The following is a 15,350-nucleotide window of genomic DNA, read 5'->3' as shown; positions in this document are numbered from 1 at the left end:
TAAACCCGTCAGCAGGAGGAGCCTGGCCTCTGAGTCCACTTGAGAACATGAAGAGCCCCGGGTAGAGCAGAGAGCAGTGGGCTGGAACCACAGCACGAATGTGGCTAGCTGTGTACCTTTTGGCAAGTCTGCTGACCTCTCTGGGCGGTGACTTCCTTGTTTGCAAAAAGTAAGGGATGATGATGAAGTGTTCAGGAGGAAAATATACCAATATCTGCAGCTTATTTAAAAGTGCATAAAGAAAGGTGAGATTGGTGGATGATAGATGGATGGAGATGCAACAAAGGAGGAGCAGTAAACTGTGAATCGTAGAGCCTAGATTGCGGGTAGATAGGTGTTCACGGCAAACCTTTTCAACATTCCTCTGTGTTTGAAAATGTCATACGAAGATACTCGAAAAAACGAAAATGGGTAAAAAGAGCTAAAATGGACATTAGAGATGATTTCATGGATGATGAAACTGAGGCCAGAGAAGGCAACTAGAAGGAGAGGCAGAACCAAGGCTGCCTGTGCCCTGTCTCTGGTTCATGTGCGGTTCCCTCTACCTCATTGCCCCCAGGACCCTTGGGCGCATGGCCGGGTGCCAGTGAGGTGATGCCTCTGAAAACAGGCCAAGTGTTTTGGAACCTGAATTTTATGAGACTTAAATGGGTGTTGCATGAAAAAAAAAAAGGGTCAAATAGGGTTGGGGGCTATTGGCCTAAACAGCTTTCTTTACTGTGGGACTTGTCAGAGCCTTTAATGTACTAATGTCTATTGAAAAATCTCTAAGAGAAATTTGTAGCATTTTCCAAACAAACTTAAGCACAAAAGCCGCCCCCCTCCTTTTTCTGAGGACTTAGTTCTGGATAACACTCTTGGGAAAAGCATCCCTAAAGAATGTAAGATTCCTGGGGGTTTTGTTGTTGTTGTTTTGTTGCTGAGGGTAGGTGGGCAGGAGGTGGGACATACCCTTTCCATTGCCGTTTATTTCCATTTTATTTCCATGGTGAGTCCACATATGCTCGAATGGGGCCTTATGCCATCATCACATCTGCGGGGCTGAGGGTGTACATGCCAAGAGGCAGTGCCAGGGGCTCCGTGTCTGAGCCAAAGGGGAGCTTTGAACCCAGGCCCTGCCCTCAGTGGTGCCCAGGGAGTATCACCTTCCCCTTCTAGCCCAGCGGCCATTTTCTTCTGTGGGTGACCACTGGCTGGCCCAGGGGCAACAGAAATCAATGGGAAATAATCTCCCAGGGAACAGATACCCAGCAAACAAGAATTCCAAGAGAAACCAAAATCTGGTTCTTGCATTTGGCCGAGAGAAGGGCCAACCAGCTTGCCCCTCCTGCTTCTCAGGGCAGCGAAATATATTTTTGGAGCTGGTCAGGACGCGCACCCACCTTATGGACACATGCAAAACACAGCCTTTCCCAGATGCAGCCGGAAACCCTTTATTGGAGCCACCCTGCTAAAGCCAGCAGTCACTGGTGGTTTCCTGGGGGGGGGGGAGGGGGTGCGTCCAGGTGGGAGCTGAGGGCTGGGTTACGGTGTTACAGTACAAGTGAATGCAAAGATTTGCGGTAGCTGCCTCTTAGCCAATGATCTTCCTGGCACCCGGTCATGGGGGCATTGTGGTGGGGCAGGGGGCAGGGGGAAGGCCACTGCACTTCCGTGGCGGGCTGTCTTTTCTCTCCGGCTTCCCTACTCTGTGTGCTCCCATCTTGGGGGGAAGCAGCGGTCCCCAAGGAGAAAGAGCTTGCCGGCAGCCCCGCAGAGCCCTGCGGTGGGGCCAGCCCGGCCGGGCTCCCCTGCCCCACCACCCCTGCTGCCCACCCGGCCTCACACTTCTTTCCGCAGCATCACCTTGATGTTGCTGCAGACCTGGCCCAGGGCAGCGAAGAGCGGGTTGCAGAAGGTGCGGATGCAGAGCGAGTAGATGTGGCTGATGCACTGGATCTCGATCAGGTAGCTCTTGATGCAGGGCACCACCGCCCAGATGTGGCAGAAGGAGATGCAGGCGAACAGGAAGCCCCAGAGCAGGGCCAGCGGGACCCCCAGCAGCGTGGACAGCAGGCGGTAGCACCAGTACTTGGAGACGGTGAAGGTGGTGTAGCTCACCTTCCACACGCCATCAAAGCTGTAGGTGCCCACGGGCTCCGCGATCACGTCTTCGAAATCCACCTGCAGGGGTGGGAGGGGGAACCCTCAAGTCACAGCAGCCACCCGCTCCTCAAGCGTCAGAACCCCCTGGGGGGCTTGTTAAACCAGGCGGCTGGGCCCCACCCCCTGGGATTCTGACCCCGGTGAGCCCAGGGTGGGGCCTGAGATCCTGCATTTCTGACAAGTCCCGGGTGATGCTGGTGCTGTCCCAGAGCAGTGAGGCACAAGAGCCGGTCCACTTCTCTCTGTCATGGGTGGATCAGAGGCCCCCAGGAGCTGAGTAACTTACTTAAAGAAACTAAGTTAGAGGCAGGCCACGAGCCGTGGCTCTGAAATTCTATTATTTTGTGATCCTAGGGAATTGGACAGTCAGTCATCCTGAAAAAATGTACCGGGTGCCTGCCGATAGGATGCTGAAAAGGCAAAGGTTCCTGCCCTCCTGGAGCTTACGGCAGGCACTTACACCACAGTGACCAGTGCTCCGGTAAGGGAAGGACAGGCCGTGTGCACCCACAGGGTGACATTTAACTTAGCCTGGGTGTAAGGCTTCCTGGAGGAGGTGACATCTAGCTAAGCTGATACCTAGAGGTAGCCGGGGGGAGGGAGGAGTTGTGGGCTGGAAAAGAGCGTTTGGGGCACGAGCTGCTACGACCCAGTGGGATAGACAGTGTGTGCTCTTGGGGAGATGTAGGTGCTTTTGGAAGGCCAAGCACAGGCCCAGGCCGGAGGGAAGCTGGAGAGGCCAGGCGGGGCAGGCATGGGGGCTTGAGTGCAATGAGAGCCACTGAGGGCTTTTGCACAGGGTGTTGCTCGGCTGGATCTGAGCTTTTTTTCAGTTGAGGTATAATTGACATCTAACATTATATTCATTTCAGGTGTTCAACATAATGATTTGATTTTGTATATGTTGGGAAATGATCACCGCACTGAGTGTAGTTAACATGTGTCGCCACACATAGTTACGTATTTGTGTGTGTGTGTGTGTGTGATGAGACCTTTTATGACTACTCTCTTAGCACCTTTTAAATAGACGCTACATACAGTATTGTTAACTGTAGTCACCACGCTCTACTTTACATCCCCAGGACTTACTTATCTTATAACTGGAAGTTTGCACCAGTTGAGCCCCTTCACCCATTTCACCACCCCTCTCCCCGCCTCTGGAAACCACCAGCCTGTCCTCTGCATCTCTGATCTGAGTTTTGAGTGGCTCATTCTGGCTGCCGCAGCTGGGGTGGTCGGTGGAGTGGATGTGAAGATGCACATGGGGGGCGAGTTGGGAGCCGTCGCTGAATCCCGCCCGGTTTGGGGTCATGGAGGTGGTTAGAGGGAGGTGCAGCGGCCTGAGAGCTGTGTTAGGATCCGGCACGTGGTGAGGTGAGGGCCGCGTCATCCTGGCTGGTGGAGACATCTGGTACCTGAGCGCAGCACCCGTGGAGGACACAGGCTTTGCTCTCCCCACGCTGGTCCTGCAGCGACCTCAGACTCTCCTCTGCCACTGCCCACCCCTTCCCTCCTTTGCAGCTGCGAGGAACGTGGGCATTCAGAGAATCCTGCTCACGCATCCCGCTGAAATGGTGACTGAGGCCCCATTTGGGAAGATGGAAAAAATACAAAAGATTGCTTTCAGCCAAGTCACTTAACTTTTCGTTAATCCCTGCTGTGCATTAAGCACCGTCATAGCTACTTTCTCGTATGTGATTTCATTTAGTGGCACTGAGCCTTAGCTGTCTTGTCTGTAACATGGGGGCAGTGTGTTCCTGGGCTGTTTTCATAGTAGTTGGTTGAATGAATGCATGAATGGATCAGACTAATTGGCGGGGGGAGTGGGGACCAGTGATGTCAGAGCTCAAACTTCAACTCCCAAGTGAACCATTTTCCCACTTTTTCGGGGGAAGGGGATCCTCTCTATGCATAAAGTTATTATTAAAATTACTTTTTCTTATAACATAGCCACATTGCAGAAAATTAAGGGAATAGCAAAAACAAAACACAAGCATCTCCCACTTGTATTTCTCTAGTACTAAAATTATTATTGCTTTGGTGTTTTTCTTTCCAGTGTAACTCTTTTGGTCGGGGGGAGTGGACATGACCATGTTGTATGTCCAGTGTTGAGCCCTGTTTATCTCGTGTGGCTGGATTCTGAGCTCCTGTGCCAGGCCTCAGATCCCTGGGTCCCCCCAGAGACAGCTGAGGATGCAGCCCCACCCTGGGGGTGGTACGTTGATGGGGAGCAAAGTTCACGGAGTGAGATTTCAGGCTGCAGACGATGTTCAAAAGCCTACTTGGGTGGTCAGAGGTCCTTCCAGGACCCGCTCGTAAATCTCAACCTCCAGCTTTCTCTCTGCAGGGGTTTAGCGGAGGTCGCATAACCTGTCATATGGCCCCCTGGATGGAAGGGAAGGGCTGGAAGGAAGAATATGAATATGGTCCTCATCTCCTTGGAAGGATGGCACTTCTTCCTGGAGGGCTTCTTGGAGGTGGAGGTGGTGGCTGGCTGGGAATTTGGGGGATGTGGGGTTTGGAGGCAGAGATGCAGGAGTAGTGTGCTGGATGTTTGGAAAAGAAGGCCCAAGTTGCTTGGGGAACGTCCCATGGCTTTGGAGAGTGGATGGAAAGGGCTGGCATCTTTCTAGATCTGGTCTATATGTGCAGAAATCCAGAGTTGCTGTTGCTTTCAGATCCAAGAAGCTGGGGACTGTAGGCCCTGGGGGACCATTCCAACGTTGACCTGGTACATGCACCATGATTGTGGAGATTCAGTCAAACACCCAGGGCCTGGATCCTGCCGACTGAGGTGTTCTGACCTCTGCAGCCCGCCCCTCCCCTATCATGGCCGTGCCCGGCCTGTGACTGATGCCTCCTAGCACCCGGGCTGGGCTCTGGATCCTGGTGTGGCCCCAGGAACTTGGGCAGCTGAGGGAGGCCTTTGGGCGGAGGTGTGCTCCCTGCCTTTATCCAGCAGGCTCTCCTTCCTTCCTCCTCTCTCCCATTCAGCGCCTGGGGCCTCTACTGCCCCTCCTGTGACTGTTCCTTAGGACCATGTCTCCCCACTCACAGATGACCCAGCCCTGCCTCCTCAGGTCCAGCTGGGCAGACAGGTGCATCTGGGCGTCCTGATTCTAATCTAAGCTCTTTACGCGGCCCCAGCCAGGGTCAGACCCCGGACCCCGAGGCAGATGCCGGCTCTCAGGGAGGGTGACTGTCCCCTCTGAGGTCTGGTCCTTGTTGGCCAGAGAGACCTGCCCCAGGGCAGGGCCCCCAGCCCCTTCTTCGCAGCCACCCACTCTGCTCCGAGCAGTCAGCAATTCCCCCGCCCCTCGGCAGCCCAGCCTGCTTTGTTCACTTATTTCAGCATATTCCTCCATTCAGCACGTTTGATGATTTGTGTCTGGCCTCTAAGAGGCGACAAAGTGGAAAAGAGCCCTTGACTGAAGTCACACTGCTGAGGTTTGCGTCCAGCTCTGCCTCTTATTGGCTCTGTGACCTTCAGCAAGTGTCTTAGCTTTCCTATGCCTCGTTTTCCTAGATTGATTTCATTAGGTTTATCGGAGGATTGAATAAGATACGACATGTAAATACTCAGAACATTGCCTGGCACAGAATCCCTGATCACTAATGGTTAGCTGCTGGTGGCTGTTACAGAGCGCTTTCTTCAACAGGAAGCTAGGTTCCCAAAGGTGGGTTTGCACACCAGCGCAGTTGCTGATCTGATGAGTGACTTTGGCAGATAACCTCTTTGAGCTTCATTTCCTCAACTGTAAAATGTGTTTGCTACTTCTTACAACCTTGTTATGAAGAATAGAAGTAATTTCTTTTCCATCCATCCATTTCCCACCATCTGTTCATTTACCCATCCATCTATCCATTCTCCCATCCATCCACCCACCTATCTGTCCATCCATGGATCCATCAATCGATCCATATGCATCCATCCATTCATATCCATCTACCCATTTATCGGCCTATCTATCTATCCATCCATCCTCTTATCCATCCATCCATATCCATCCACCAATTCATATCCATCCATCCATTCATCCAAACAAATATTTATTAAGCACCCACTTTGTGCTAGGCACACCTCCTCTTGGGCAATGCTTAGTACAATACATGGTAGGTGCCCAGTGACAGTAATCGTTTGTTCAATTGCTCTGAAGTTCCTATGAAAATATATCTCAGAAAAGCTGTTGACACCCAGATCGTAAGTACGACAGTTCTCCAGCCTACCTGGTCATAAATGTGTGTGTGCATGAGTACTCAGCCTGCGCTGGTAAGATGGATGGGGTCCTCTTTTCCCTACTTTTCTGCTTATGGTAATAATCCTGCCCCCAAGGATCTCTCTGTTATGTCTTTTAATCTTTTTTTTTTTTTGCACAAGGCAGAAACTGTTGTTGCTGGCATTTGAATTATTTCCAGTAATTGCCTTGGGCACTGTGCACAGGGCAACTGCCCCGTTGTCTGTGAATGCGAAAATATGCTCTCAGAGGGACGGGTCGTCCTGGGAGGAGGCGGCCGTTCCTAATCGGGACTGAGCACCGAGACCGCTCTCTGGTCACCGCACTAGTTTGGGGAGATATTTATAAGGCCCGGCTCAGGCAGCCCTAGGCAGACGCGCCAGTGTATCAGAGGCGCACGGTGACTTCATTTCTTAATTCGTTTCCGGCAGTGGAGGGGAGATGGCTGCTTCTGCGAGTGTGCGGCAGGGGGCTCGGGCCCTGGGCGGAGCCGCAGGGCTCCGTGTGCAGCTGGAGGCGGGGCTGGCGGTGGGAGGGGGAGAAAGGGGCTGCTCGTAAGGTTGGTGTCCCCTTCTCTGGCATATTTATTTTTGGAACAGCAAGAGAGCCAGTTGATTCATCGGAACCGGCCAGCACCGCTCCCGCGGTCCCCAAGAGGGCGGGGAAGGTGCAGGACAGCAGGGCCGGGCGCTGCCGGTGGGTGAGGGGGCGGCCAGACGCCACACCCCCTTCAAAAATGCCTCCCCCGCATTCCTGCGTGACTCAGTCCTTGGGCATCCAGGGCGCTGCGCAGTTCAGACAGGCGCTCTGTGGGTGGGGGGAACGGCTCTAGGCCGGGGACAGATATCTGCGTCCGGTTTCCACTTGTCCAGCGAGTCACTGTGTGATTTGGGGCCTGGTGCTTGCCCTCTCTGGGCCTCTGTTTTTTGTTTGGTTTCAGTTTTTTGTTTGTTTGCTTTAACTCTACCGAGAGTATTGGACCAACATCCCTAGTGACACGGAGTTAGTTTCAGAGTCAAGACCCAAAGGAGTGGCTTAGCTTTGTTGGGTCTTGGTTTTCTCACCTATTACCTTGCTATTTGAAGAGTGGTCCATATTATGACATAGTATGAGTGTGTTTCATGTTTGGTAATTGCAATCATTGTTGCTTTTGTTGTGGTCATCCATGTACAATGCTTGGTGTCAGTCTATTTATCTCTTGTAAAAATAAAATACAGTGTGTGTGTGTGTGGAAAAAAAAAAAGATACGTGCTTTTTTAACCCATCAAAACAAACAACTTTGAATAAAAATTGCTTTCCCCCAAAAAAAATAATAATAAAGTTCTAACTGTACAGACCAAAAAAATGAAAAATAAAAAAAAAAAAAATAAAGAGTGGTCCACAGTCACTGCCCCCTTCCCAACAAGGCAAGTACAGAAGTTGAGAGTAGGCATTCCGAAATAGTCACAGTGATTTGAGCCAATAATTTTATGTCTGTTGATTCTAATAATAATAAAAATTGGAGCTTACATTGTCTGCCTATTTTTCACCTCATCTCTCTAGTAGTTAATTTTTATTCACTTTTGCAAACTATTGGTGTACAACAGATTGGAATAATAATAATAAAACTGGCCTTTCACCCAGATAGCCTGAGAAGCACTGGCCTGTAAAGTTAAAGCTAAAATGAGGTGATAGCTGCAGAATAGCTGAGAAATGGCAAAGCTCTGCTTCATGTGTTATAATTGGTAACAACGTGAAAAGATGCTCAACATCACTAATGATCAGAGAAATGCAAATCAAAAGTACAATGAAGTATCACCTCACACCAGTCAAAATAGCCATCATCAAAAACTCTGCAAACAATAAATGCTGGAGAGGGTGTGGAGAAAAGGGAGCCCTCCTACCCTGCTGGTGGGAATGTGAATTGGTAACAGCCACTATGGAGAACAGTATGGTAGTCCCTTAAAAAACTAAAAATAGTGCTACCATATGATCCAGCAATCCCACTCCTGGGCATATATCTGGAGAAAACCATAATTTGAAAAGATACATGTACCCCAGTGTTCACTGAAGCACTGTTTACAATAGCCAGGACATGGAAGCAACATAAATGCCCGTTGACAGAGGAATGGATAAAGAAGATATGGTACATATATATTGATACAATGGTATATTACTCAGCCATAGAAAAGAACAAAACAATGCCATCTGCAGCAACATGGATGGACCTAGAGATTCTCATACTGAGGGAAGTAAGTCAGACCCAGAAAGACAAATACCATATGATATCGCTTATATGTGGAATGTAAAAAAATGGCACAAATGAACCTATTTACAAAGCAGAACTAGAGTCACAGATGTAGAAAACAATCTTATGGTTACCAAGGGGGAAAGGGGGAAAGGGGGCAAGGGATAAATTGGGAGGTTGGGGTTGACATATACATACTACTATATATAAAATAGGTAACTAATAAGGACCTACTGTATAGCACAGGGAACTCTAGTTAATACTCTGTAATGACCTATATGGGAAAAGAATCTAAAAAAGAGTGGATGTGTGTATATGTATAACTGATTCACTTTGTTGTACACCTGAAACTAACACAACATTGTAAATCAACTGTACTCCAAAAAAAATTAATTAAAAAAAATAGAATTCTATACAATCTGGGGTAACCATAGTAATGCCCACAATTTGGCCCTTGTAGGTGTCGGTTTCTGGCCATGTGTCTTATATCCAGCATTTCGCCCAGCCTGTAAGGGACAAGCAAGGGTGGAGCCCACGTTGGCCTGACATCAAAGCCTGAGCCTGAATTTCCCCTGCTGTCTCCCTGATCAGGGTCATCGCAGGACCGGGGACCTCAGCAGGAGGTGAGGCAAGAATGCAACACAGGCTGGTTCTGAGGGCAGGAAGAGGGGGGCCAGGGATTAGTGGGATCTTGGGGTCCAGAGCATCCTACAGGGGGTGCCTGGGGCACCTGGCCTGGAGGTAAGGACACTTGGGTTCATATAAAGGAACTGTGAAGAGACCAAGATAACAGAGGGTGACCGGGGTGGGGTGGGGGGGTGAAGAGAAGGGATCCACCAGAGGAGCCCCCATCAGATCTCAGTGAGCCCTGTCCTTGCCGTCTCTTCCCTTCCCTCCCTGCACCCTTAGTCTCTGCCTTCGGGAAGGCTGGTGCGGTGGACTGGAGAGCAGTAGGAATGGCCCTGGGTTGAGTTGTAGGCTTGGCTGTGCACCAGCTTCTGGGGGGAAGTTAGCTAGTCTCCAAAGATGACCCCAGATAGGTCATGCCTCTCAGCACACAGTCTCAGCCCATAGCGAGTCTGGGCTTGCCCTGTGACTCGCTTTAACCACCAGAATGCTGTAGAGGAGATGCTGCTGCAGCTGCATGAGAGGCCGCCAGTGAGACCAGCAGAGCTGCCCAACTGAGGCAGCTCAGCCCACAGAACTGAGAGAGCCTCAAAGGCTTGTTGCTTTAAGCCATCGAGTTTTAGGGTGATTTGTCACACAGCAGTGGATAACTGATACGCTGTGTCTTTAGGGGAAACTGGTGACAACTCTGGACTACAGGTTTATCTTCTATAGGACAAGGAGGACTTGTTTGTACTTTAAAGTACGAAACATTCACTGGCCCTGCCTCATAAAATTTCTGGTGGCAGGGCCCAGAAATCTGCATTTTCACAAGCTCCCCCCAAAAAGTGGCCGTTTTTAAAAACTCTAGTTGATACACAGGAGTCCCCATAACACTGAGTTGTAAATACCTCAGTGTGAGTTAATCCAGGGTATAGCCCTTCCTAGAGGTGCTTGCCAGGGGTACTTTCCAAAATGAAGGAATTGCCAATGTGGAATGCCTGGCAGGTCATGACCTTTCCTAATTCAGCCTCAACCTGCCCCTTCTGCCTCCTCTCCCACAAATTCCCTTTCAGATGCTCCTAGTCCCATTGTTCGCCTGCAGACAGCGTAGCAAAGAGGTTTCGCCTGTGTGCCAACTCAGCCTAGCTGATGGTCCATGGCTTCCTGGAAACGTGCTGTGATCCATTAGTAATGTCTGCCACGGACACAGGCAGGGGAGTGGCAATACCCGTTCCTCACGTTTTCCGACTCTGCCCATCATTCTTCTCTATGTTGTGGCCTTTGCTTATTTTGTTCCCTCTTCTTGGAAAGCCTGATGCCGCCTTTCCACATTTTACATTTTTCTTATTATTTATGCACCTTGGATACCACCTCTCCATGAAGCTGGTGCCTGATTTTCCCAGGTGAAAGTAATGTCTTCCTCCTTACCGTGACCCTTCATCTGGCACTGATTTAAGGCATTTAGCACCTCCTCCAGTGCGTTCTCATTTTTTTTAGTCTCATCTTCTCTGTCTGTTGGAATTCTTCGATTCTTGGAATATGTTGGATTCTTCTCAAGAGGAAGCACCAGGTCAGTTTCATCTTTGTGAAGCAGGGTGTCCAGATGGGCCCACACTGGCAGCAGAGTTTGGAGACCTTGGGGGAAGGAGGGTTACTGGGTCCTCTGGGTGTTTGTTGGCCTAAGCTGAGAGGCAGAAGGTGCTGTCTGTGTGCTTTTCTGAAGGGGGAGGGTCTTGTGGCAGACGTGGGTTGGAGGTAGGTGGGAACTAGTGTGATGGGCTGGGGTCAGGTCTCTCCCTCGACCCTATTTGAAGGGCCGGCTCTGAGTGCCTGAGGGGAGAGTGGTTGAAACCAGAAGCTGAAAGACCTGCCTGACGCTGGGTTCAGGTGTCCCTGCTCTAGGGCCCAGCTGCCTAAGTGTGAGTTGGGGAGAGGGAGGGGTGTCGATGAGAAAGCCCTGAGACCTCTCACAAATAACTGGTGGACTTTGGGGTGGGACTGGGGGCCTGCAGGAATGCACAGGGAAGGGGCTGGAGGCTTTGCAATCTGGGTCTGAAGGGAATGGTGTCCTCACTGGCCAGCTGGAGTGCCAGGGACCGCTGGCTTCCTTTCCCTCCACCCGAGAACCTAGCACGGGCCCTACACGCAGTGGGTCTCACTTGCTCATTGCCACGTCCTCTGCGACAGCACAGTGCCTGGAACGGAGCAGGCCCTCAGGAATGACTCGTGGAATTGATGTTCCATGAGTGGTGGTGATGGTGGGGGTGAAGGGAATGAGGCGAGCCTCCCCTCTGCCCAGGCCCAGCCCGGAGCTTGGAGACTACAGTCAAGTCTGCTGGGCTGTGCGGAGCTCTCCCTCTGCTGTTGGCACTCACTTTCCAGCCTGGGTTCCAGGGTAGCACCAGGCCTTGCTCAGGGAAGTTTGGGAAAGTTTTGACTCTAGAAATCCAGAGGGAGCACCTCCTTCTGCTGAGGGTCAAATCCAAGGACCCGGTGGGTGCGTCTCCTGCTCTTCACCCTTGTCTTTTCTGTGTGAAACCTCAGCAGCTGGCGGTGGAGGGAACGGGTCTCCCTTTTCTCCACCCGGCCTCTGTCTACACTAGGGACTCAGGCCCAGAGAGGGAAAGGGATTTGCCCAGGGTCACACAGCAAGTTAGAGTCAGGGCTGGGAGTAGACTTGGGTCTGTGTAGCTTGTCTTATTCTACCTTCTTATGGTGTCATCCTCAAACACGTGAAGCCTGTTACCACATGTGACACCACCCCGACGGGAGCCTTTCCAGCCTTCATCTTGGCCCGACCTTGTTCCTCTTTCTCTCCATCTCTGTCCCCCTCACCCCCTCGGTCCCTTGTCCTCCCCCCCGCCCCCCGGTCCTTTCCCTAGTTGATGAAAAACATCCAGGTGACCCGAAGGCCAGCCTGTTCAGCTGGACCTCTCTCTTTCAGCCACACTCTCTCCCATTTCTTCCTTTTCTTCATTCTTTCACATCCCATTACACCAACCTGAAGTCTTCTTGAACCTGTCTGTGGTATTTATCTGGTTCTGTTTTAGAATCCCTGTTCTAAATTTCAAAATGTTTTCATCTCTCACTCATTAAAAATGAAAGAAAAAGTCAAATAAGTTCCCAAACCAGGGAATGTCCAGTAAATATACCAAATAATCATCTCCTCTTGACAAGAACATTCGTGGGCCTTTTGCTTCACCTTTGAGGCATGGTTTTCTGGGGCTCAGGGCCTCCAGGAGAGAGTAGCTCCCAGCCCCCTGGGAGGCTGCATAAGCAGCTGCATCTGTGTGGCTGCCCCCATCCCTCCCTTGGATTATAATCTGGGCCTTGAGCCTGAAGCCAGCTCACTCCTGGCTCACTGGGACCCGAGAGCCTCTCTCCACTTGTCACCTGCTGCGGGATCCTTCAGAAAACACATTCCCCCTTAGGGTCCTCTTTTGCATTCCCGCAGCTGGCTAGGGCCCACCAGAGGGGAACCTGAGTGTCAACGCCGGCCCTGGCTTAGCTCTCTTGTCCTGTAAGCTCCTCCAGGCTCCTAATCAGCTCACATGTGCACACCCTTGCTGTGTGCCAGGGACTCTGTTAGGCACTATCAAACCTCTTATCTCATGCAATCCTCTCGGTCTATTTCTATTGCACAGCGCTGCTCTGAGATCCATTTACCCTGGGGGAGTACATTATGCTCATTTTACAGGGGTCCAGTGTCATTGTTTTTAATAGAGGAGTCTGGATTTGAAACCACATCTGTTAGTGTCAAGTCTGGAACCATTCCCTCTAGATCACACTGCAAAAACCACCACAAATACTGTTTGAAGTTTGTATGGTGCTTTTCAGTTTGGAAAATTCATTCCCTAATTTTGCCGCACTTCCCAAACTGTGCTGTGATGACCCTCTCTGCACCACAAATGATATTTATAAATACAATAATAGCATAATATGAGCTGTTGCAGGGAAATGCCCTGAGTGAAGTGAGGGCACAGAGGAAGGAGCTCCTGATTGCTTGGAGGAGTTGGGGAAGGCTTCCTGAGCAGGTGACGTTTGAATCAGGTCTCGAAGGCTGAGTGGGCATCCACCACGTGGAGGAGAGGAGGCTGGCTGCTGGCAAAGACAAAGGAGTGTGTTCTGGTTGGTGTGGCCAGTTCCTGGCATGGGGGCTGGAGGTGGAAGAGGAAGGTAGGGGCCAGATGTGCTGGGGTTTGAATGCCATGGGGGGAAGTTAGACTCATCCAGCATGGGAGGTGTCCCACTGAAGGTGACCACGCAGGGCTGTCCTTTAGAACGAGCCCTTAACCCCGCTGTCTAATCCAGTGGCCTTGAGCTATGTACGAGCACTTGACCTGTGGCTAGTGCAACTGAAGGATTCTAAATTGTGTTTAATTTTAATTAAAAATGTAAAAACTGATAGTTAATTCTGTGATTGGTAAACTTGTAAGAATGTTTGGCACAGTTTGGGTTTGTGAATCAATTTTCAACTGTTCATTATATGAAATCTAAAGACAGAAGGGTTTCTCATAAAAACTTTGGAGTCTGAACTGAGATGCATCCCATGTCTCAGATACACACTAGATTTTGAAGATGAAGAAAGATTATACAATTGTTCACCAATAATTGTTTTGTAGTGATTACATGTTGAAATGATACTATTTTGGACATATTGGCTTAAATGAGAAATATCGTGAAAATTAATTTTACCTGTTTGTTTTTCCTTTTTAAAGTCATGGCTGCTAGAAAACTTAAAATGACATAGGGTGATTGTATAATGGGTCGCATTATATTTCTAGTGGACACTGCTGGTCTGTGATTCTGATGTATTCAGAGCACCCGGGAGGCCCCCGCACCTGCCCTTTTAAAGGCCCTTCCAGTGACTTTGATGCTGGTTGGTGGGTACCCTGCTCCCAGGAATTCTGCTGTAGTAAGATCCCTGTGGCTACCGGGTGGAGGCTGGACTGAGGGGTGGCCCTGGAGGCAGCCAGGCTGCTGATGGCATCGGGTGAGGAAAGAGCCCTGACTCAGGCATGGCCGTGGGGGAGACTCCCTGAAGGCAGGGTAACCCTCATACAAGATTCCCTTTCAGGGGTCCTGGTGCCCTCTGAGAGGCCTCTGGCCTGGCGTGGCTGCTGGACCTGCTTCAGGCCAGGAGCAGGCATGAGTGCTGGGTACGGTCCCCCAGCCTGGGGCAGCGGGGGCCCCTGCGAGGGGCCAGCAGCCCTGCTGGAAACCGCCCTCTGGGGATTAACCCCGAGCCCACTGTGGAGACCGCAAAATGCCCCTGGCATGGAAAGGGCCCAACTTGGCCACTTCGTCTGTCCCCAGCCGAGGGCCAGGAGCACATGGGAAGAGCTACAGAGTTGTAAAGTTTCCTTTGCGACTCGCCTGCCCCGCCCCGGTCGATGGTCCTGTATGTGCAGCTGATTCTTTGCTCTTGTTGACACTAAAGGCTCTTTGGGGGTACAAGCTGGTTTGCGGGGTGGGGCGGGGGGGGGTGGGATTTGGAGAAGACAGAGGAACAGGTCTCTTTTCAGGGAAGCCGATTGCGCGGGAGCAGAGCCTGCCCCTTCCAGCCCCAAGCTGACACCCTCCAGGCGGGGGGCGCCGGGGCAGGCCCTCGAGCCTACCTTCACTATGTCCTCGTTAATGTTCTTGGGGTCCCGGTTCACCAGGTCGATCTCCTTGAAGTGAATGTCCTTGACGATCTGGGCCTCCAGGTCTGTGTGCTCCTCGGCCATCATCGTGGAGCTGGGTGACCTGCGGGAGAGATCGGAGCTGTGTGGCCAGCGGGGCTGAAAAGACCTGGGGCAGGGACACCAGTGTCCCCAGACTTGTGCCCCTGGTGGCTAAATAGGCCCCACCCAGCGTGCCGGCTGACAGCTGTCCCGCATAACTTCAGCCTGCCGCTGGCTGAAGGCTCCGGTGGCAGGCCTCCAAGCTAAAATTAAGACTGGAGCCCTGCAGGAAGGCCCAGCGCTCCTTAAAGGGGGCTGCACGGGCACTGGGCCTCATGCACGAGCCAAGGGCCTGGTGTCTCCTGGTGCCCCCGTGGTCGGCTGCTGCTATGGAACCCTGGTATTTGCGTTTGGGCTCCTCTGGGAAGGAGGTGGGCTCAGCCCCCAGCTCAACCTCTTGCTGGGTGT

General features: G+C 51.3%; 1 protein-coding gene across 1 annotated transcript; it reads right to left on the bottom strand.

The window, feature by feature from the left end:
- Positions 1 to 1,821: 1,821 nt before the first annotated feature.
- Positions 1,822 to 14,948, bottom strand: CAV3 (caveolin 3). The gene is made up of 2 exons (XM_061195564.1): positions 14,835 to 14,948; positions 1,822 to 2,163 (listed from the first exon to the last, which is right to left on the bottom strand). Exons 1-2 carry the CDS (start codon positions 14,946 to 14,948, stop codon positions 1,822 to 1,824), a joined length of 456 nt encoding a protein of 151 aa, XP_061051547.1.
- Between the last annotated feature and the right edge of the window lie 402 nt (positions 14,949 to 15,350).

The sequence above is a fragment of the Eubalaena glacialis genome, chromosome 7 (genome assembly GCF_028564815.1).
Source record: "Eubalaena glacialis isolate mEubGla1 chromosome 7, mEubGla1.1.hap2.+ XY, whole genome shotgun sequence".
NCBI classification, from domain to species: domain Eukaryota; kingdom Metazoa; phylum Chordata; class Mammalia; order Artiodactyla; family Balaenidae; genus Eubalaena; species Eubalaena glacialis.
This window is presented reverse-complemented; position numbering and strand designations above follow the sequence as displayed.